The sequence below is a fragment of the Rutilus rutilus genome (genome assembly GCF_951802725.1).
Source record: "Rutilus rutilus genome assembly, chromosome: 11".
In the NCBI taxonomy this organism is placed as follows: Eukaryota; Metazoa; Chordata; class Actinopteri; order Cypriniformes; family Leuciscidae; genus Rutilus; species Rutilus rutilus.
The window spans coordinates 29,214,056-29,235,912 of NC_140216.1; the positions used below are offsets into that span (position 1 = coordinate 29,214,056).

At 39.3% G+C, this 21,857-nt stretch overlaps 1 protein-coding gene across 1 annotated transcript in view; it reads left to right on the forward strand.

Annotated features, from left to right (window-relative positions):
- Nucleotides 1-12,627: 12,627 nt before the first annotated feature.
- The window catches only part of LOC311299729 (fibrocystin-L-like), a gene marked incomplete at its 5' end in the record, with an annotated part of 55,899 nt that continues 46,669 nt past the window's right edge, over nt 12,628-21,857 (forward strand). Inside the window, 19 exons of the mRNA XM_084423525.1 lie at nt 12,628-12,694; nt 12,855-12,932; nt 13,010-13,154; nt 14,494-14,617; nt 14,718-14,775; nt 14,870-14,963; nt 15,072-15,125; nt 15,202-15,275; nt 15,365-15,407; nt 15,505-15,575; nt 15,677-15,787; nt 15,894-15,983; nt 18,676-18,941; nt 20,245-20,336; nt 20,496-20,655; nt 20,802-20,937; nt 21,063-21,206; nt 21,379-21,533; nt 21,653-21,763. Coding sequence (XP_084279651.1) covers nt 12,628-12,694; nt 12,855-12,932; nt 13,010-13,154; nt 14,494-14,617; nt 14,718-14,775; nt 14,870-14,963; nt 15,072-15,125; nt 15,202-15,275; nt 15,365-15,407; nt 15,505-15,575; nt 15,677-15,787; nt 15,894-15,983; nt 18,676-18,941; nt 20,245-20,336; nt 20,496-20,655; nt 20,802-20,937; nt 21,063-21,206; nt 21,379-21,533; nt 21,653-21,763 — 2,073 coding nt within the window. The remainder of the gene's footprint in view (nt 12,695-12,854; nt 12,933-13,009; nt 13,155-14,493; nt 14,618-14,717; nt 14,776-14,869; nt 14,964-15,071; nt 15,126-15,201; nt 15,276-15,364; nt 15,408-15,504; nt 15,576-15,676; nt 15,788-15,893; nt 15,984-18,675; nt 18,942-20,244; nt 20,337-20,495; nt 20,656-20,801; nt 20,938-21,062; nt 21,207-21,378; nt 21,534-21,652; nt 21,764-21,857) is intronic.

Here is a 21,857-nt window from a genome sequence, read left to right on the forward strand (position 1 = left end):
GGAGTGGCTCCGTAAGAAGCATCTCAAGGGTCCTGGAGTGGCCTAGCCAGTCTCCAGACCTGAACCCAATAGAAAATCTTTGGAGGGAGCTGAAAGTCCGTATTGCCCAGCGACAGCCCCGGAACCTGAAGGATCCTAGACAGGCCAGGTGGGCTCTCTTCTTTACACAATTTGATTTTCACCGTTACCTATCGTCCCGGTTCAAAGAACACTAAAGCCTTATCACGCCAACACGACTGTTTAAATTCCATTAAGCCTGTAAGAATTGATAAATTAGGAAATGCCGGACAGTCTGGTTGGGGAGCACCCAGACCCTGAGAGGACATAGGACCTCTCTGGAAATTACCATTTGAACTCACCATTTGTGAGGCAAAGTCACACCTCAGAACACATCTCTCCCCCTCTTCCTCACTCCCCCTCTCACATGCTGAGACCAAATGTAAATCACCCAAGAAAATGTATAGTTTAATGTGAATGATTATCACAGAGTATTTTTCATGTTTGGTATCATTTAAAATGTCACAGTGCGACTGGTACAAATGTCTCATTTCCAAACAAGTAAAACAAAAGGTAATAAGGTTTTTGAGAGTTTATGGATAACTAGCACACAAGGAAGGGTTGGCCTCTAGACAAATGGTTTCCCTACACCCAAAGGTGTAACCTCTGAATGCAAATTTCCATTGTTAAAAGATATTTCCAAGTGAAAGAGGTCCTGGCTATTTAATGAAATGCAGCAGGGAATTCGGGGCCTTTTCTGTACTTCAGATTGGTCCGTGAGGCTGATGCTGAGTCCCAATTCGCATACTATCCGTCCTAAATAGTATGCGAAACAAGAATTAGTACGTCCCAAATCGTAGTATGTTGAAAAGAGTATTCCAAAGATACCCGGATGGTCTACTATTTCCGGTTAGAATTCGAAGTGCAGATCAATGCACACTCTAACGGCTAATATTGCCCACAACCCATTGCGTGCGGGAGGGAGAAGCTTTGTGGTGATGGTGGTATCTATGGTGATGTAAACATGGCAGCCGGATGCAGCCGCGGAGATTCGCCCTCAGTTTTTAAGTGTAAGAATTCAAATGTTTAACCCTTATTAAAGTTATATTTTATTGCCTCGTAATACTAATGGGGTTATGTTGTGCCAAAAAGTACCGTGTTTATCTTGTAGGGTCCGATGAAATAAAAAGTACAGTGTCATGCAAGTGTCTTTTTTTTATGTATTTCTTCTGATGTTTCTGTCTTAGATAAGTTACCTTACTATAAACTCTTATGAAAATAAACACCTTTTACTACACTAACCATAGTTTAACCACACTGACTTATTTGTAGTAATACTGTGGCTGTACAAATATTAACTTTATCAATCCAACCAAAGAAATATGGTTACTACACTTTTACTATAGTAAAAGCATGGTTCATTTTCATCGGGGTATTTTTGAGTATTATACATAAGTATAAAATACGTTAAACAATAGTTATACTATAAACTTTAAACATTTTAGCTTTCGTTACACACATTGCACATGAACGTCAGAACCAGCCGCCTCACAAACGACCTGCGTTTGGTTGATCTACGACGACAGCCTGCTTCACTCCTCACTTTGGTAGGACACATTGTAAATGTATTTTGGAAAAAAAGATGGGAATAGTAAATACATTTATATATGACATATAAGAATGAATGAAATGTAAAATGTTTTGTTAACAGTCATGGTGTGCGTAACTAAGCAACCACGTTCTCGTTCACGTTGCATGACGTCATCGAAGTATGTCCCAGAACGTGCATACTCTTTTGCTACACACTCAAAAGTATGTACTTTTTCCTCACAAAAAAAGTACATACTTTTAGGTCGTAGTATAAGTAGGCGAATTGGGACTCAGCCTGAGAGAGAGATCTCTCAGCCTCATGTATTTCTTAATGTTGGGTATGCATCTCTTTTCTTTATTCCAGAGAATTTGATGTTTTGTATCGATTATCTTTGAATTGATTATGAAATTGGCATGATACATTTACCTGACATAATAAATTGTTACATTTGATTATTCTAATTGACTTTGACATTATTTTCATTGAAGAGTTAAACGGAATAGTCAAACATTCGCTCACAATTAATGATCCAAAGATATCATTAAAACCTTTTAATTTATGGAGTCAGATGAAATAACGAGAGAATACATATTCAAATGTATTATATTTAATCAAAAAATACTTTGCCTCGAGAAAAGGACAGTAACATGCAAAGACCTTCCGCGCTGCTCGGATGCCGGCTTTGGGACGATTTAGCGTAAGCTTACAAGTCCAAGGAAACCCTTCTTCCAGAGTCATTAGTCGTGGCCACGATTCAGTGGGACATCATGACAAGGCTCACTCAAGCTAGTTCTCAACTAACATTTGTTTTTCTTGCAGGAATGACATTCATATGCTTTTAAATGTTTCCAAACTCTTTGGGGAAAACTTATGACTTTGAGTGTGTGTGTGTATAAATAAAAAACAAGGGGAAGTGAAACTAGACAGATGAGTAGTTCTCAAACCTTGTATTAAGTAATCACAAAAACAGAGTTTGCTTGTGCCAGTGACAAGACAGTGATGACAGTGACAGTGAGGGAAAAGGTTGGGGCTTTTGAACCAATTTAACCAATCATATTGAAGGTGACATGTTAGTCACTATAATCTTATTTGTTGTCTCGATTCTATAAAAACTGCTGTATCCGTGTTTGCTGGTGGAATTCTCAATGGAATTTTTCTGAGATCCTCCGGCCTTGCTTCTTGTGAGAGATTCCCTGAGAACTGCTCGGGAAGATCTCCTGGCCGTGATTAAAGCATTTAAAGGACATTTGCTGAAGTCTGTTTGTCGATTATTCCTGCGCAGGAAGTAAGCTAGTTTAGGGGAACAAGTTAGTTAGGTAACTATTATTGGACGGGGACGTCGAATTGTAGACGAGACAGAGGGGACGTCGATTTGTAGACGAAACCCAGATAGACTAAACATCGACAGTAGACGTTCGGGGACGTCGATTTGTAGACGAGACCCAGATAGTTAGGTTTAGGGAAAAATATACCACACTCCACCCGAGACCTTCGCTCAGACTTCCATGCAAAAAACTCAGTCCCTGTGCTCAGGTCTGTTTCTGTCTTTCCTATGGCCTCTGTCTTATCACATGACCACATTTTTCAGAGCAATAAAACCATCTAATTTGCGTCCTATGGTTAATTCTAAAGCTCTCTTGCCTGTTTTGGGGCGATATTTCATTCCTAAGAGTGGGCTTTAAAGCTTATTTGTTAAAGGTGAACTAAGTAACTTTTTTACCTTAACTGAACAGCTTCGGAGTCATTGGAATGGTTATATTACTTATTTCGGGTTGAATGGTGGTCGTTTCGCACCCCCCTGGTGCCCGTGAGCGGAAAATTCGCACTTGCAACTTTGAGCCAGCGGGACGCCGGCCGCCGCGTCAGGAAGTATCGCGTGATATCAGGTCTCGCGATGTAAACAATTGCTTTACGGCCAAAAGAAATCTGCTAAAATGCTGTCATTATTGCGCTTCCTCACGCTGTTCGAACCCGAATGAAGAAGACGTTTTAAAGAATGTCCCATCTGCTTTGATGTCGTTGATCTACTAGCCTCTGGTGTCTGAGAATCGCCAACGAGTTTTTACAACAGTGTTGTCAAATATCTATTCCGAAGCTGTGGGGGGAGCTCTAGAGAGAAACCTGCGAGCAAAAAGCGAGAATACAGCGAAGAAATCCCGAAACTACTGAGCCCCGCTTTAAATGTAACAAATAGTTATGTGTCTGATTGTCTCAGTCGTTACACCCTCTAGGGGCTACTGTGATGGATTTTTTTTATTAATCATAACTAACATTTAGTTCCCTTTCAAGGGAACTCGAGCTGCGTCGAGACGCGGTGGGAACGCTCTGCGTGATTGCGTCGTGAAGCACGTGTATAATCAGTCCAATGGAAAGACGAGACGTCATAGGCGGGTGACGTCATCGACCAGGAAGCTATAAAGCACCCCTGAAAACAGACCGCGACAGCTTCTGTGCCTTCAGCAAGCGATCTGTGTATTCTGTCCTTGTCATATTTATTGTTGTCTGTCAAGTTGCAATATATATATATTATGGCAAAAGAGAGCAAGCAAGCATTGTGTTGTTCCCTGCCCGCGTTATATCACGGGTGGGGACACACACTCCAGAGTAAAAGCTTTGTGTTGCTTGTTTGGGAGTGGAGCATGCCAACAGTCAGTTCTCGAGGGGGCTGACTGTGAGCATTGCGAGAAGCTGTCCGTGAGGACGCTCCACTCCCGCCGGCCGTTCTTCGAGGAGGACGGTTCGGTGCGCGCGCCCCGAGGTGCGGGTCCCGCTGCTGCCGAGGCACTGCGTCGACGCGCATCTTGGGGATCGCAAATGGTTCTTACAAACACCTGTTAGATCCAGTGTTTTATCTCGGGGAGAAGCACGCTCTGCGGTTTCTCCTCCCCGGGATGAGGCATTCATCCTGCGATTTCCAGTTCCGAGGAATTGGTATCGTTAGTGTGTTTTAAAAAAAAAATAAAAAAAATAAGGCAGATGTTTTTGAGTTTTCATAATAAATAAATAAATAAGTGAGCTCATAACTCTGTTGAATAAAGAGGAGCTTATAAAGGAGGTTTTATCCTGTGCTGTTGCTAAGTTAAATATTTCTGGCCAGCCAAACATATATGAGAGTGAAAATATAAGGAAAACTCTATATCTCAGCCTCCTCGTCGGGGAGTGCCGTTTTTTCCCTATCTCCACACTGAGGTGTCGAGATCGTGGAATAAACTGGTTTCTATTTGTGTTTATCCCTAAACTTCTACTATAGTAATGTTATGGGTATAAAGTATCATGGTATGACAGTGCCTCGGGTTAAGAGACGCTTGCGAGCTACCTCTCTCCCGGGTCGTCATCATAACCCTGATGTTACCCACCAGCCATCATAAATATTAGATAAATATTATTAGGTAGCACTGGTAGGTAAAGTATATAAGGACATGGATGAATGCGAGGATGTAACAGCACTGACGCTATTCGAGAATTGCGTCGTGCAACAGATAAACTATAGGGAGGGACGGTTTCGAGAAATCGTTTCTTCTCGGCGTCCTCTGGGTGGCGACTCTCTGAGGAGGGTCGCAGCGCTGTCAGTTCGGTTGTTTCCTGCTGGTGGCCACGGAGTGATATATATATATATATATATATATATATATACACATATAAATATATATGTATAGTTTTTTCTGATGTAAAGAGAAATCAAAATATGTCTGTTCTTCTGGACGCTCCGCTTTCAAAAAAACTAAGAAATAACTCTTCAGCGGCGTTCCAGAGGTTTCTTCCTCACCGATCTAATGTTCCTGAGACTGCTGGGCGGGAGCAGTCTCAGCCTACTAAAGCTCCTCGCAGAATAGAGTGCGGCAAAACAGAGATTCGCCATTCGGGTTCATCCACAATCGAAGGTGACTTGGGTGGCAGTCGCAGTCTAGCCAGTTAGAGATATGCAAGATCTGAGGACTGTTTTATCTCTAAAATATCTTGGAAGAAGAAGCCCTGACGCCGAGGCTGCAGGCTTCTGAGGGTGGTCCCCTCCGGGGTAGGGACGGTTTTGAGAAATCGTTTCTCCTCGGCGCCCTCTGGGGTGCGACTCTCTGAGGAGGGTCGCAATGTTGCCAGTTCGGTTTTCCTGCCGGTTCGCCGTTTCAGGATACCGAGGTGTCAGCATCCCCAAACGATCCTCCGAGGAGGGTCGTAGAGCAGTCAGTTCGGTTTCCCTGTCGGTTCGCCGTTTCAGGGCACTGAGGTGCCTGCTTTTTCCAACGATCCTCCGAGGAGGGTCGTAGGAACAAAGCTAGTTAGAGGTAGGCAAGATCTGAGGACTGTCGTTATCTCTAATAAAACTTAGACTAGAAGTCGTGACGCTGAGGCTATCAGGCTTCTGAAGGTTCCTCCGGGGCAGGGACGGTTTTGAGAAATCGTTTCTCCTCGGCACCCTCTGGGGTGCGACTCTCTGAGGAGGGTCGCAGCGCTGCCAGTTCGGTTGTTCCCTGCCGGTTCTCCGTTCAGGGCACCGAGGTGTCAGCGTCCCCATACGATCCTCCGAGGAGGGGCGTAGAGCGGTCAGTTCGGTTGTTCCCTGCCGGTTCGCCGCTTCAGGGCACCAAAGTGACTGCTCAACCAAATCCAGAGGCCAGTCTTGAGAGACTGGTTCCCCTATTAGAATTTCTGGCAGCGTGGAAACTACTGCCATATATTTCTCAGTGGGTCCTGCACACTATAGAAAAGGGCTTCAGAATTCAGTTTGGTTCTCGTCCGCCCAGATTTCTAGAGGTCCTCCCCACAGTGGTGGACCCCGAGCAGGCTCTGGTTATGGAGCAGGAAGTACTGACACTTCTGCAAAAGGAGCTATAGAAGGGGTTCCTCCTCCCATCAGACAGTCAGGGTTTTACAGCCATTACTTCATTGTTCCGAAAGAGGATGAGGGGTTGCGTCCTATTCTAGACCTGCGTCAATTAAACAACAGGCTTCAGAATCTCAAGTTCAAAGTATGCTTACGCTATATATGATTGTGTCACAGTCTCAGTCCGAGGACTTGTTTGTCACAATAGACTTGAAGGACGTGTACTTCCATGTATCTATCCATCCTCATCACAGGAGGTTCCTGAGGTTTGCTTTCGGGGGCGAAGCATACCAGTATCAGGTTCTTCCCTTCGGCCTAGGTTTATCACCCCGCACCTTTTACAAAATGTGTGGATGCAGCTCTGGCTCCTCTGAGACTCCAGGGCATTCACGTATTGAATTATCTCGACAATTGGTTGATTTTAGCTCAGTCCGAGCAGATGGCGTTCTGTCTCTATTAAAGAGGTTGGGGTTGTGGCTCAACGCCAAGAAGAGTGTGCTCCTCCCAGCTCAGAGGACCACTTTTCCGGGTGTTTTATCTCACAGCCATAAAGGGGGTAAAACTAGGCCAGTCACTCACTGTGAAACAGTTTCAGAGACTGTTGGGGCTCATGGCAGCTGCGTCTAACGTATTTCTTTTGGCCTTCTGTACATGAGACCTCTGCAGTGGTGGCTCAGGACCAAGGGGTTTTCTCCGAGGGGAAATCTGTTTCGCATGATCAAGGTCACACGGCGATGCCTTCGTGCCTTGGTCATGTGGAAGAAACCTTGGTTCCTCGCCCAGGGCCCAGTGCTGGGGGCTTCTTATCGACGCGTATGCTTTCGACGGATGCTTCCCTCACGGGATGGGGGGCGGTCATGAGTGGCCGCTCGGCGAAAGGTCTTTGGGACCATCAACGTTCTTGGCACATAAATCGGCTAGAAATGATGGCAGTATTTCGAGCTCTCAAATACTTCCTGCCAGACCTGAGAGGTCACCATGTGCTTGTCCTTCTGGACAACGCACTGATGGTCTCGTATATCAGAGCAGATATCCTGTTGAGGCAGGGGCTGAGGCCCGGGGAATGGAGACTTCACCCCGAGGTGGTGGAGCTCCTTTGGGAGAACTTCGGTCAAGACTCAAGTCTACTTTTCGCATCGTTTTATACAACGCATTGCTCTATGTGGTTCTCCCTGACGCGTCCAGCTCTGCTTGAACTGGATGCAACGTATTAGGTGTGGTTGAGGCTTCACCTGTACGCATTTCCCGATATCTTTGCTCCCGGGAGTTACACTCATCTAGAGTTATGGATACTGTGGGCTCGGTCTCTGAGGGGGCCCAGCTCATAGATTCAGGTCTCTCGACTGAGGTCGTGGAGACCATACTCCAGTCTAGAGCTCCCTCCACGAGAAGACTGAATATGCATGAAATGGAAACTGTTCTCTGCCTGGTGCGGAGAACGCCTTCTGAATCTTGCTATCTGCCCTATGGTACAGTACTTGATTTCTGCAATGAATGTTTCTTTGCTGGGTTATCTCTGAGGAGAGATCCTTATTTCATCTTCTCCGTGGTACATGAGGCTGAGGCCTGCACGTACTTGGATTTGCACCTGGTATGGTGGTAGTCTTTCCTCACCCCTTGCCGGGTTGTATTCCTAGGTCCCTATTCAATGTGTGGGTCTTTTGTGCTGCAGGCCTTCTGTCCTCCACCTTAATACCCCAGATCAGGAAAAACTTAATCTGTTATGCCCTGTCCGGGCTTTGGATGCTTATGTCCACAGAGCTCCCTGTGGCGTATATATAAGAGCAATTATTTGTCTGCTTCGGGTTACCTAAGTTGGGTTGCCCTGCATCTAAACAGATAATGAGCAAGTGAGTAGTTGAGGCTATCTCACTTGCTTATGAAGCGGCCGGACAGCCTTCACCTTTGGCTGTCCCGGCCCATTCTACCAGGAGTATGGCGGCCTCTAAGGCTTTATTATCAGGAGCTTCACTCTATGACATCTGTAATGCGGCAGGCTGGTCCTCACCGCATACATTTGTGAGATTTATAACTTGGACCTAGGCTCCACTCCAGGGTCTAGGGTGCTTGTTTCCTAGTGTGCGCATGGTCTTCATACAGAACAGGCATTTGTCATATGGCGTCGTGGGTATAGGGTTCCCACCGCGTCTCGACGCAGCTCGAGTTCCCTTGAAAGGGAACGTCTCAGGTTACGTATGTAACCCTGGTTCCCTGAGAGGGAACGAGACGCTGCGTCGCCTTGCCATACTCCCTGCATGCCTGTGATCGACTTGCTTCGGCTTTTCAGAAGCTGTCGCGGTCTGTTTTCAGGGGTGCTTTATAGCTTCCTGGTCGATGACGTCACCCGCCTATGACGTCTCGTCTTTCCATTGGACTGATTATACACGTGCTTCACGACGCAATCACGCAGAGCGTTCCCACCGCGTCTCGACGCAGCGTCTCGTTCCCTCTCAGGGAACCAGGGTTACATACGTAACCTGAGACGTTTTCTTGCAGGAATAACATTCATATTCTTTTGAATCCTAATTGTTTCCCAAACCCTTTGATCAAAAACACTCAGTAAGTGTGTGTGTGTGTTTGTGTGTGATAGTGAATTATGTCTGAATATAACAAAAGGGGAAATTAAACTAGACAGATATCTAAATTTATAAACTCATGACTTTGAGTAACAAAGTGAAGTAAATCAAGAAACCAGATTTTGCTTCTACCTAGTACCAGAAGGATTTGCATTTGAAGAACCAATCGTATTGTAGGAAAAGGATGTAATGTATCATGTCACCTTTGCCATGCTCCTATTCTATAAAAACTGTTGTATTCTTTTTGCTGGTGGGATTCTCTCTGAAATTGGTTTGAGATCCTCCGGCCGTAATTAAAGCATATTCGAAGGCATTGTCTGGAGTCTGTTTAGTTATTGCTGCGCAGCAGGTTGGTGGAACACTAGAGACTTTATTCCCAAGTGATAGTGTTAAAAAAGGAACAAGACGTCGTTCAACTCAGTGTGAGACTCTTAGGCGGGGTTATATTGCAGTCAGGTAACTATAATTCTTAGGCATTTTTATGCAGTCAGAATAGCTACTCTTAGGCGTCAACCAACGCGGTCAGAGGTGAATCTGAGTATAATTTTGCAGGTGTCGACTGTATTAGACGCTTGGGTGTCGACTGGAGACGCCCAGATAAACCTAAGTCAGGTGAATAGGGGAAAAATCTACCACACTACAGACAAAACACACACACACACAGCGGCTTTGAGCATCTCAAAACTGTATTAATGATTACCGTTCAGTCCCATCAATAAAATATAATAGTGAAAATTTATGTTTTAAAAACAAAACATGTTTTACAGTACCGAAATCTTTCAGAACAGTGAGATAATGCAAATATTATATAGTATATAATATGATATAGTATAAAATATTATATATTATATAATCCCTATATTATATTATAAGTGCTTAATATATACACATAAATATGTATTGTCCAGGTGTTTTTAAAATATATAAAAATATGGTATAATATCGCAGTCAACAATTTATTTATTTATTTATTTATTTTTGCTGAATGGAACCATTTATTGTTAATAATTGTTGCTGATAATATTTAAAAACAATTGAAAACAATAAATGAAAACAATAATTATGTTTGATATAAAAGACTAATGAAGGCATGTGACTCGTTTTGGTAACTTGTTATCTAATGCCGTGACATTCCCACATGTCAGTGTATTAAGCACCTTGATAGTTACCCCAGTAGATGGCTTCTAGTAAATGTAAAAATTTGTTACAGGATATTTCATTAAATTCTATGGAATGTGGGTGTCACCCAGTGGCTATTTTTGGTATTACATTTAAACAAGATCTCATAGGAATTTCAAAATTTGTGCTATCAACTTTCTGTAGACTCAATAGCTACAGACCTCCAAACTTCATGTGGCCTTCAGATAAGCACAAGCACAGTACGTAAAGTGCACTGATGTTTAAAAATATTCTCCAACCTTGAGTGAGTCTGTCTTATGAAATAATTAAACAATGACAAATACAATGGCCAAATGTGTGCAGCTCTGTTTATTCCATTAAGCATAAAAAGGTCATAACACTAAATGTATATATATTTTTTATAATATAATATTAAAGTGTTGCAATAAATTCAATGTAATAATAATAATAATAATTATAATAATAATACAAGTAAATGGTGGTCTAATTATTTTATGGTTTTTATACCGCTTATATGGCAGAATATATGGTTATGTAATATTAGTAAATGGACTTGAACTTCCATAAACCTGTAGAGTAATGGTCTGGGGCCAGTTGCATAAACATCCATTATGTTAAGACTGTGTCTTAAGAACTATACAAACAACTAGCAGTTACAATCTGGATGTCGTTGGTGCTCACAGTCTTTTATACTCATAGTAAACTGACAAATGATATCCCAAAATGATGCTGATGGACAGAACAAGTTTATTTTTTAGAATACATTACAATCATTCCAGAATAGATGATGACAACTGACAAACTTATTTATGGTTTGTGTTGGATTTATTTAAAAAATGCATGTACCATTTTTGCATCACACTTTTTAAGTAAATCCAAATTGAAACAATTTTATGTAAAACTAACAAGAAAACCTTTGTTATATGTACATAAATATGAGTTCACTCAGCATTCTTTAATTTGAAATATCTAACGCCAATGGATCTACCAAGTAATTGCAAGTTGTGTTGACTTAACATTTAAGCTCATTTACATTAAAAAAAAGATAATTAATTGAATTGAACCAACATACAAGTTTAATTTATTTTAGATCTTGAGCTATTAAATAAAACTGGTCTACCTCGCGCCACAGTGACGCAATCGGCCTTCAAATGCGCCCTTCGAAGGATGCATCCCCTGAATTGGGACTCAGTAACTGATTTTGATGACATCACTCTGCACTTCAGATTCTCATCAGATTTTCTGTCCAATCAAATGCTCTCTATAATCTAAAGCATCCAGGAATGGCACATAGTGCACTATATAGGGGATAGGGAACAGTTCAGACAGTGTAAATATGCTTTCCATTGGGGCGAATACAGTCTGGTTTCATGTTAGTGATTGCTCATGATAGCACAGAGCGGATCTGCGCAAGTCGGCGCATACCAGAAAACGTATCGGACCTATGTGAATTCTGCACAGAAAGCTGTATTTTAAAGCGATGGGGAGATTAAGAGGAGAAACGGTTAGAGATTAGGAGGAAACTGCTGCTTTACTGAGCTCAATGGCTCTGGCCGAGCTGTGATATATACTAAACGTCATTGGCTGCAGTCCCTCCCTGTTTAAGTCAAGTGGTGCTCACTGCAGAGTCAATGGCATCCAGCTCCACCTCTCTGGACATCTAATGGGGTGGAGAGGTACAGTTGTGGGTATCGGTTAGGGTGTGGATAGATATTCTAGGTCCATCCATTGGGCCCAAATTACATTCGTTCTGGACGTCTAACTAGGGGGAACTAGATGTAAGATTCACCCATTCATTTTATTGAAAATTACGTCAACACCTTTAACAAATCAGCCACTGGTGTTTGGATTTACCATGGTGCTTTAACAGCCAATCTCCTCTTGCCACCCTGTGGGCTTGTAGTATAAAAAGAGTGAGCTCTTCTTCAAAAGTGAGCCACTGGTGTTTGGATTTCCCTAAGAGTGCTATAACAGGTATGTGAGTCTTAATTATGGTCAGTGTGAAGTTTGAGATTTTTTCCACTTGTATATAATTCTCTCTCTCTCTCTCTCTCTCTCTCTCTCTCTATATATATATATATATATAAAAATGACAATGTATATATATATATATATATATATATATATATATATATATATATATATATATATATATATGACATATAATGTATATCTATGAAAAAAATATATAGCCTAATTACATAAAAAATACATAAATTACACCATACATAAACTATCTTTGCATATCGATTACTTTTGATCTAACACTTCAATAATAGTCATGTAGCCTATAGTATTTTGTACAATTTCTGTCTGTTTTTATTTTTAAGTATATAGCTTTTACTTATATAATATATATTATATATATATACAAGGCTTTTACCATTTTTATGTTAAAATTTGTTTTGTAATAGAAATACAAATGTGTGTAGGCCTATATTGTTTTTGCAGAAGGGATACAGTACAGCAGGCGGCTTTGTTTTGAAGCGCGCGAGTCTGTCAGGATGAGGCACGTGCGACGGGAGCTTCACCTGCCGCTCACAGTTTGTATTTTACTGTGGAGTTCCGCAGGTACGCGCTGGATTTATCTTCCACTTTTTTTTTTTCTTTTTTTTTTACCTGGCGTTTTGCGTAATTTAAGATAATTTTCGTCATCCTAAAAGCATTACAGACATTCATACATTAAAATGAAAAGATTTTAGTGACTAACCTATTAAGTCCGTCCTGACAGGAGCGCAACGTGTCAACAAAGTGACCCCATATTTCGGAGGCGTCAATGGCGGAACGAAACTCACCATAGAGGGCCAAGGTATTTAAAAAAACTTTTGGCTCTATTATGGTTTAAGTGCTTTAAAACATCTCTAATAGCGTTGGTGATGTTTTCAGGTTTTGCTCAAGCCAATCAGTTCAATCTCAATGCCAATGACCCAAACTTCGGCAACAGTGTGACGCTGGTGTCCCGAACCAGATCTGTTCCCTGTGATGTCGAGAAAGACTCCAGTCACTCCAATCACATCATCTGTTATACAAGGTATGCAATCTTGATAGCTTTATCTTGATTGTAGTCATTGCATTGTATTGAATGGTGCTAATAAGAATTAATATTACTAATATTATTTTTTTTACATACTCTAAAGCAGGCGCGTCGTTAGACATGGGCAGCCCCGGATGTTTTTTTTATAGCCCCGGATCTCAAAAAATAGAATTTATTGATAATTATTATTATTTTTTTAATAATTTTGTATTTATTTTAAAAAAAATTGACCGGGTCTTTTAATTTATCCTTCGGAATCAATCATGTATTAAAGACGATTAAAATGTGTTCAAGCAGATCAAAGTTACTATGGTTACTATGGTTACAGCACGCTTGTATTTAGAGTGCGCACCAGAGGAGAGAGCCTGAAAGAGCCATCGGTTAACTTACAGCTTTAGGGCTTGACTGTCATTGTTGTTTGTGGCTTCTGGTGGTAGCTATTATGGACATTAGACACTTTTTAAAAAGTAAAATAAGGAGTCATGAACAATACGAGGCGGATGAGAGGCAAGAAGAGACAGTCTAAAGTAAATAGTATGAATGGGATCGGGCATATTTTTGAAGGAAGGAAAGTAAATTTTGACTAATTCCTTAAACTGAGGTGAAACTAATAAAATCAGTGGAATTAAATAAAACGGGTCTATATACTGACTTCATTTTCATTGTCTGCATAGTTCTGCAACATTTAAAAAAAATAACTTAAATAAAAGGTTTTTTTTATTATTTATTTTATTTATTTTTTTATCAACTTCCCCCAGTCAACTTTGCTGGAAACATTTACTCCTGTAGGAGAAATTTGCACCCTCATGTTGTTCCAAACATGTATGTGACTTGTTTTCTTCTGTGGAACACAAAAACACACTTTTTTTTTTTTTGGAATATTTAATCAATAAAATGACAATAAGGCCATTCCATATGACTTGTGTGCTATATTCCATGTCTTCTGAATTCAAAAGCTATGTATGAGTATCGGATCAAAATTATTATGTTTTTTTCTCCTGAAAATGTTCCCCTCTCCTTCAGCTCCCAAATCTTATTAATGCAAATTGAAATGAATATTTTCAATTTTGCATGAACTTTCCTCTAATATTATTCTAAATTATACTATTATTTTATGTATTATTATAAAAAAATATAAAAACATTTTGAAATTCCTTTTGCATTTGATTGTATAACATGTTTATTATTGCAGACTTTGGTCTGTCATACAGTATTTGTGTGTAAATGAAGAAGATATGCAAATTTTAATTCTTTGAGATGGCTGTACTGCTTATGTTATGTAAAATAATGATGGCTTATGTTTCTCTAAATAAGCTGTATATTGCATTATATTCAGAGCTCTGCCAGAAGATGACTATGAGGTTCGGGTCAGCGTGGATGGCGTGCCAATTCCTCCCAGTAACATTTGTTATGGATATCAGTGGTATTACTGGTGGTATTACTGGTGGTGCATGTTCCATGTAAGTGAGATGGACTTCATTGTATTGCTTACTAATACATATACTCATATCTTCTCAAAATATTACAATATATTAATAAAAACATGCACTGCTTTCACAGAGCCGAACACACAATACACCTAGCATTCAAAGTATCAGTCCACTCTCTGGTCCCCCAGGTAGGTTTTGTTAGTTTTTGTCATTACTCTGCTGCTTTTGGTTTGTGAAAACTTTCACACAAAAAAATAAAAAAATAAACTGAATGAACTTTAGGGACTGTGGTGACACTGCGGGGAAGAATCTATACTGATGTGTACGGAAGCAACACGGACAAAAGCTCAAATGGCCTGGATGCAAGATTTTTAAGGTCTGGAAATATTTAATACACAATGGAAAAATATAACTGTATGGATGTTAAATATATTCTTAACATAAGGTTGTCTGAAACTGTTTTGAATGTGTTTTCTTTGAACAGAGCGTACATGGGAGGCATGCCTTGTGAACTTCTAAAGCCTAATTCAGATGAAAAGTAAGTATTAAGTTACTAATAAATGTCAACATTAAATGTGAATGCACCCTCCATTAATACACATACATTTTTTCAGGTATGGCCTCTTTTTGGATTCTGAGGGCAGTCAGTGGGGATATATGAGCTGTAAAATGACTGGAACGTATGTTGGTGAGGACACGTTATTATTAAAACATTCAATAATTATTCATTCACTATAGATTTTTGTCAGATTAAATATCATTGTCTTTGGTTTTCAGGTCATCACAACCTCAGTTACATTATTGACGGTCAATTTGGGAGGTCAGAGAAATTTGATTTTACTTTACTAAACTTTACATCAAATTCTCTGCATGCTGTTAATAGAAAAGTAGACAAAACACATATTTTCTTTTTTTAGGAGTTTGCCAGACTTTGGGGTTTTCAGCATCTCAGCACTGAACAAGCTTGCCATGTTCCAGACATACGCAGGTGTGGATAACATTTCTTCTTCTTAAATAATACAGCATGGAATTGCCTGCACAAAATCAGATAAAAAAAATAAAATAATAACATGGCCTGTTCTCTTTCAGAGGTGACAGGAGTTTCTCCCTCTGAGGGCAGCATGTTGGGTGGCACATTACTGACCATTCAGGGACATTACTTTGATGAGACTGACCAGCCAGCCATGGTGTTAGTAGGAGGTAACCCTTTGAATACAAATATTATATAAATTATTTATAAAATAAAATAAAACATTTTTTTTTTTACATTTCATTATTTATTTTTTATTATCATTTTCTTCCTTAGGTCGTGAGTGTCAGATTCAGAAGATATCAAATGAGAGGATTGTCTGCGTAACACCTGGTTATGAAAAAAACAACATGACAGTGTTTCCTGGTGAGAAGCTTATCTGAAATCAGATCTTTATGGTGACGTAATATTACTGTAACAAACTTTTCCATAGACACTGTTGGCACGACAGTGGAATTCTGAGCTCCACACGCGAGAACATTTGACTTTGACACGGTTGAAGTGTCACAACACATTATCTCAAACAAGAACATGATTCTATTTTGTCACGTAACTGATTGTCTCAGTTAAGGGGTGGGTTCCATTCAACCATATGTGTGCTGCAAAGTGCATACATTTACATACATACACAACATACATTTATCATTCAGTTTAGGGCTTTTGAATTTGACAAATTAGATTAAGTGAAATGTATAATTAGTTCATGTATGTGGATACTATATAAATAATATATATATTTTTTTATAATTATGGATTTTATACACATATATATTAAATGAAAGTATGGTAATTTATATTATATTTATTATAAAAAGTATATTGGCATCAAACCTTAAACTCTAATATGCGTGACTTGAGTTTTGTCTGTGTTTGATGACATTGCAGGTTGTTGCGAATAAACACATTTTGTTAAGTAAAGTGCACTTTAACTGATATCCTGTGCTTAGGGAGTAGGGAGCAGTGAATACTGTGTAGGGACCCTGTCAATCGGGACGCACATGAGTTCATGGTGCTCATATAAACTGTGCAGAGTGGGGAGACACAAGGACTGGAATTGGAAACCCCTGATCTCTATTACGGGGCTGTTTACAAGACACCGTTTTCAACGTTAAACTTTGTATGCGTTTTACCCGTTCATTTACACGACAAGGGCATTTTGGGTGCCTGAAAATACAAACTTTTGAAAACGGGTTTCAAAGTGCAAGTTTTGGAAACCGGTATCCGTGTAAATAACAAAACCGAATCTCTGAAAATGATGATGTCATGCACTTGCATATTACGTGTACAATTTATAGTGTTTTATCGCCATCTAATGGCCTGGCAGCAGAATACAACGTTTTAGTCGCTGATCCGTGTGAATTTGGGATAGCTTTGACAATGGTGTCTTCTAAAAACTCAAAGGAAAAACTTCTCCGTTTTAAGCATTTTGTTGTCCTGTAAACATACTCTAAATGAAAAGCTGTAGCTGGGTTTCCACCTAAGCAAATTTTTTCAATATTTGCACTAAAACAAAAAGAAAACAAACAAATGCAAATTAGGTGTATTTCGAGTTGTTGACGGTTGTTGACGGTGGTATTCATAACCTAACCAACAGTAAATGATTGTTTTTACTGTTGATACCTAACATATCAAGGTAGGTATTGTCGATACCTAACATATCAAGCCATGGCATTCAACAATTTAAGAAAAAATTTAAAAGATGAAGGCTCATTAGCCGCAACGCGGTGTGTGGTTACCTGTTTTAAAATGCCTAAGCCATGATTGAATAAAGGCTTTTTATATTTTCCCTAAATTCTCGAGTGCCTTGGCTTGATATGTTTTTATTACATGGCTTGGTTGAATTCTAAATGTAGAATGCGGTCTGTTATATAAGGGATAATGTAGAGCGAGGCGGTTTTTATAGCGAATACAACCCCGACAGGCTGATCGGGACCCCGACGCGAAGCGGAGGGGTCTTGAATCAGCCTGAAGGGGTTGTTATTCGCTATAACAACCGCCTCGCTATACATTATCCCACATATTACATGGCTACCTCCAAAATAAATAAATAATTTGACTCAAATTATTGATTTAAAAAGGAGTTTATTGATTTAAAAACGATTGTATTGCTTCCACTAAAGAAAATAGTCCGTTCCGCGTCCATAGCAACGCTCTGTTTTTCATGGCAACGGTGTGTTATACTTCGCAGCGGTCTGTTATCAAGAAATAACAGACCGCATTCTACATTGGAATTCAACCAAGCCATGTAATAGTTCTTGATAACAGACCGCTGCTAAGTATAACACACTGTTGCCATGAAAAACAGAGCGTTGCTATGGACGCAGGATTCTAACGGTAGAGACGGAACGGATTATTTTCTTTAGCGGAAGCAATACAATCGTTTTTAAATCAATATTTTGTGTCAAATTATTGATTTATTTGGTAGGTAGCCATGTAATAAGCGGGATAATGTAGAGCGAGGCGGTTGTTATAGCGAATACAACCCCTTCAGGCTGATTCAAGGCTGCTTCGCGTCGGGTTCCTGATCAGCCTGTCGGGGTTGTATTCGCTATAACAACCGCCTCGCTCTACATTATCCCTTATATACACCCTACACCCAGAGGGCACCGGGATATGGATTCTACACCTTGCGCTGTACTTCTTTTTTGCATCCCTTGTTTTAGATAAAACACCATCAGCGGAAACAGATGATTAGTCACATGGGTTTAATGTTCACTACATCAGAATTTACTCGGCAAATGCGTTTCCGTCTCCATTCGCATTAGCACAAGTCAAAAACCACCTCAAGCAAGCGTAAACCTTTTTGCGAATTAAGGGATTTATTTATTTTTTTATTTGCATTTCCATCACTCGTTTATGACGCGATACTTCAGTATGCGCATAAAAACAGGGTAACATACTTGTGATTCATTTATTGACCAGGAAAAGTTTTTTCATTTCATTTCATTTCATGTCTCCCTTACTATTTATAAAATGAATTACACATGTAAAATGTACAACACTATAAACAGTACTGTCCTGATTGTATTGAGTGATGATTAATTGATCATGTTTGTAGGTGGCAGAGGTTTTAAAATGGAGATGTGGAACAGATCTTCTCCGAACCTTCTTGAGGACGTCCTGAATTATAATTCCAGTAGGCCTGGATACTCTGTCCAGTGGGTGGATTCGCTGTCCTATGTTTGGCCCAATGAAATTGATAACTTTGTGGCACGATTGAGTGGTTTCTTTGTTCCAACGGAAACCGACAACTACCATTTCCGAATCAAAGCAGACAACCGATGCCAGCTATATTTCAGCAAGACAGGTCTTCCCCAGGATAAGGTACCTGAATGATAATAAAATCATAATTTCATAATTTTCCATAGTTATCAGTGTAAGTTAATTATAAATGTGAGTAGGCATTTACTCAACTCACTTGCAAAAAAACAAAACAAAAACAACAACAACAACAATAAACAGATTCTGTATTACTCAAAATTAATAAGAAAAGTGAAATGCAATCTCAGAATATTATGACACCTGCAATAATTAAATATATTAAATTACACAAATATACTTTATGTAATTAATCTCACTTTATTAACCAACTAATAAGCAAAAATGACTAGATAAACATCACATGTTTGTTTCATTTAAAAAACATGAAATGGTTTGTTTGAGCTGTGCTCTCTGTACAGGCATGAATTTATTTTCTTTCTTTTTTATAAGCCTGAGGCTTATTAATTTCCCTTTTGGTGTGAAATGGCCTTTACATTTGCCAAAAATCTTTTTTTTGTTATTAAAAAGCAAACAAGCAAGCCCAGCCCAGGTGAAAAAGTAATGCAAAAGTAAACACAATTAAGTAACACAAGTAGTTACTTTTTTAGGGAGTAACACAATATTGTACTGCCTTACATTTAAAGTTACTAAAGCCTGCCCGCACATTGACTTGATCGTTTACAAGGTAGTTTGTGACGTAAGAAACACCGGCAATTTCAAACGTCTTTTTTTCACTGCGGTTTCAAGAAGAAAATACTCAGCAATGGTGTTGACTTATGAATTTGCACTTGGTTTGTTTAAAGCATATTAAATACACCACACAGACATATAAACTACATTAAAAACTAGTTTTTTTTAAAGAAGTTTAATTTTACTGTAAAGCAAATGTACTAAACTAAATATTTATTTTATTTTATACTGAATATATATTTTATAAAATACATTAGACACTAAAATTGCTATAAAAAAATCAAAGCCAAGTGTTCCAAATTTGAAGTTGATATCACAAAAATTGAGCCTACTAAGAGGTTTTAAAGTAACACTTCCATGGTAACACAATGTCCCATTTCAAAACTGGTTTCACAGGATGCATTTTGTGTGTTTATGCTTTCGATGATACCTGATTTTAAGAAATTTAATAAAAAAGCACACTCACCGTTCCGCTACAGCCTTGGCTTACAATTCTAATACAGTATATGTTATATTTTTGTAAAATGCAGTGTAACATTTTAATTTTAATATGGAATATTTGTATAAAATGCAGTGTAACATTTTAAATTTAATATATGGAATATTTGTATAAAATGCAGTGTAACATTTTTTATTTAATGTAAAGTTAATATTTTTTTTATTATTATTATTTCAGGTTAAGATTGCATCACAACCTTACCAAACAAGCAGTTTCTTCAGCTTTGGCACTCAGACGTCCGATGTCATGCGCTTAGAGAAGGGAAAACCGTAAGTGAAGGTTCCCAAATAATACATAATGATCAAAAGTCATCATAAATGTATGTTCTAAATAAGTCTTTGTGTCATTATTATTGTTTTATCCAATATACCCCAATATTGGATATAAAAAAAATGTTTGCACATGAAACATCTTTCAATGTGCTACAGGTACTACATTGAGATTCTAGTGCAGGAGTATGGATACTTAGCATCAGTGGATGTGGCCTTTTTCAAAGAGATCAGCCCTTTCACTGCCCAGCAGACAGTTGAAGCTCTTAATGAGAAACAACAGATTAATGCATACTATGATATAGTACCTGAAAAACAGGTAAGTGAGCTTACAGATGCACTTCATGGAGAGGAAGGGCCTTAGGAATTCATTTTCTGCACTGCACCTGCAGAAACTCAATAAGTCTCTGAAAAGAGCTCCTCTACCTGCTATGTGCATTTTTTATTATTCTTTTACTGTTTTAGGTGGTACGTTTCGGGGGGTGGATGCCAATAACCCCCATCAACGAGGTCCAGACTCTGAGAATCAGCAGTGATTGTTTCTTTCTGAGCAACTGTGAAAACACATACTACTTCCTGGCATATGGAGATCTTAAAACAGGTGCATTAGTTCACACAGCACTATAAATTCTCCTAATTTTTGCATTCACGCTTTTGCACTACCTCTAGAGACGTCTTTTTGTTTGCATGTTTGTAATGTTCACTGGAGTTGCTTGCATGTTTTAGGGCCGATCCCAATAAGTGCATCAGCGATGGAGTTGCAGAACGCTCTGAATGATTTGTGGACAATTAAACCAGACAGCGTTACAGTCACAAAGCAAGAACTGGACAATGAGTCGCTGTACAATGTGACATTCAACTCTAACAGAGGTGAACTGAAAAATTATTTTTTACCACATTTGATTACATATTTATAACTTTGATTCTTAATTTCGTTATCAGTTATTAGGATGTTTTATGGTACCATTTATGTTGTATACAACTACATTTAAGAGTATTTTGCAATATGTTTTTTTTTTTTTTTATCTTGGAATTATCTCAGGTGACTTTAAGGATCTTGACTACTTGATAATGGGCTCAGATACTAACATCACAGTTACTGAGGACGTGAAAGGCCAGTCCAGCTTGGAGACGTTCACACTGCTGTGGGGTGGAGTTCCGTCCCTCCCTCTGCCTTTCAATGCTTCTGCAGCTGAGGTTTTTGTTTGTTTTATATTTCTTAATATTTACCATAGAATAAAATGATAGCCATTACAGTCCTGTGTACAAACAGTTTGAATGCTCTCTTGAAATATTCCTTTTCTTTTTTATTAAAGGTGCGTTCAGCACTAGATATGATGATCACCGCTAAATGTCCAGCAGAGATTCCAACCATGGAGAACACTAATGTGAAATTTATCAGAGATTATGAGACCACCACCACAGGGGTAAGCAAGGCTGCAAAGCAGATGATCAAGTACTGTATGTTCTACATGCAGAGGACATGCCTACTTATTTCAAATCAAGTCAAGTTTGCCTTGC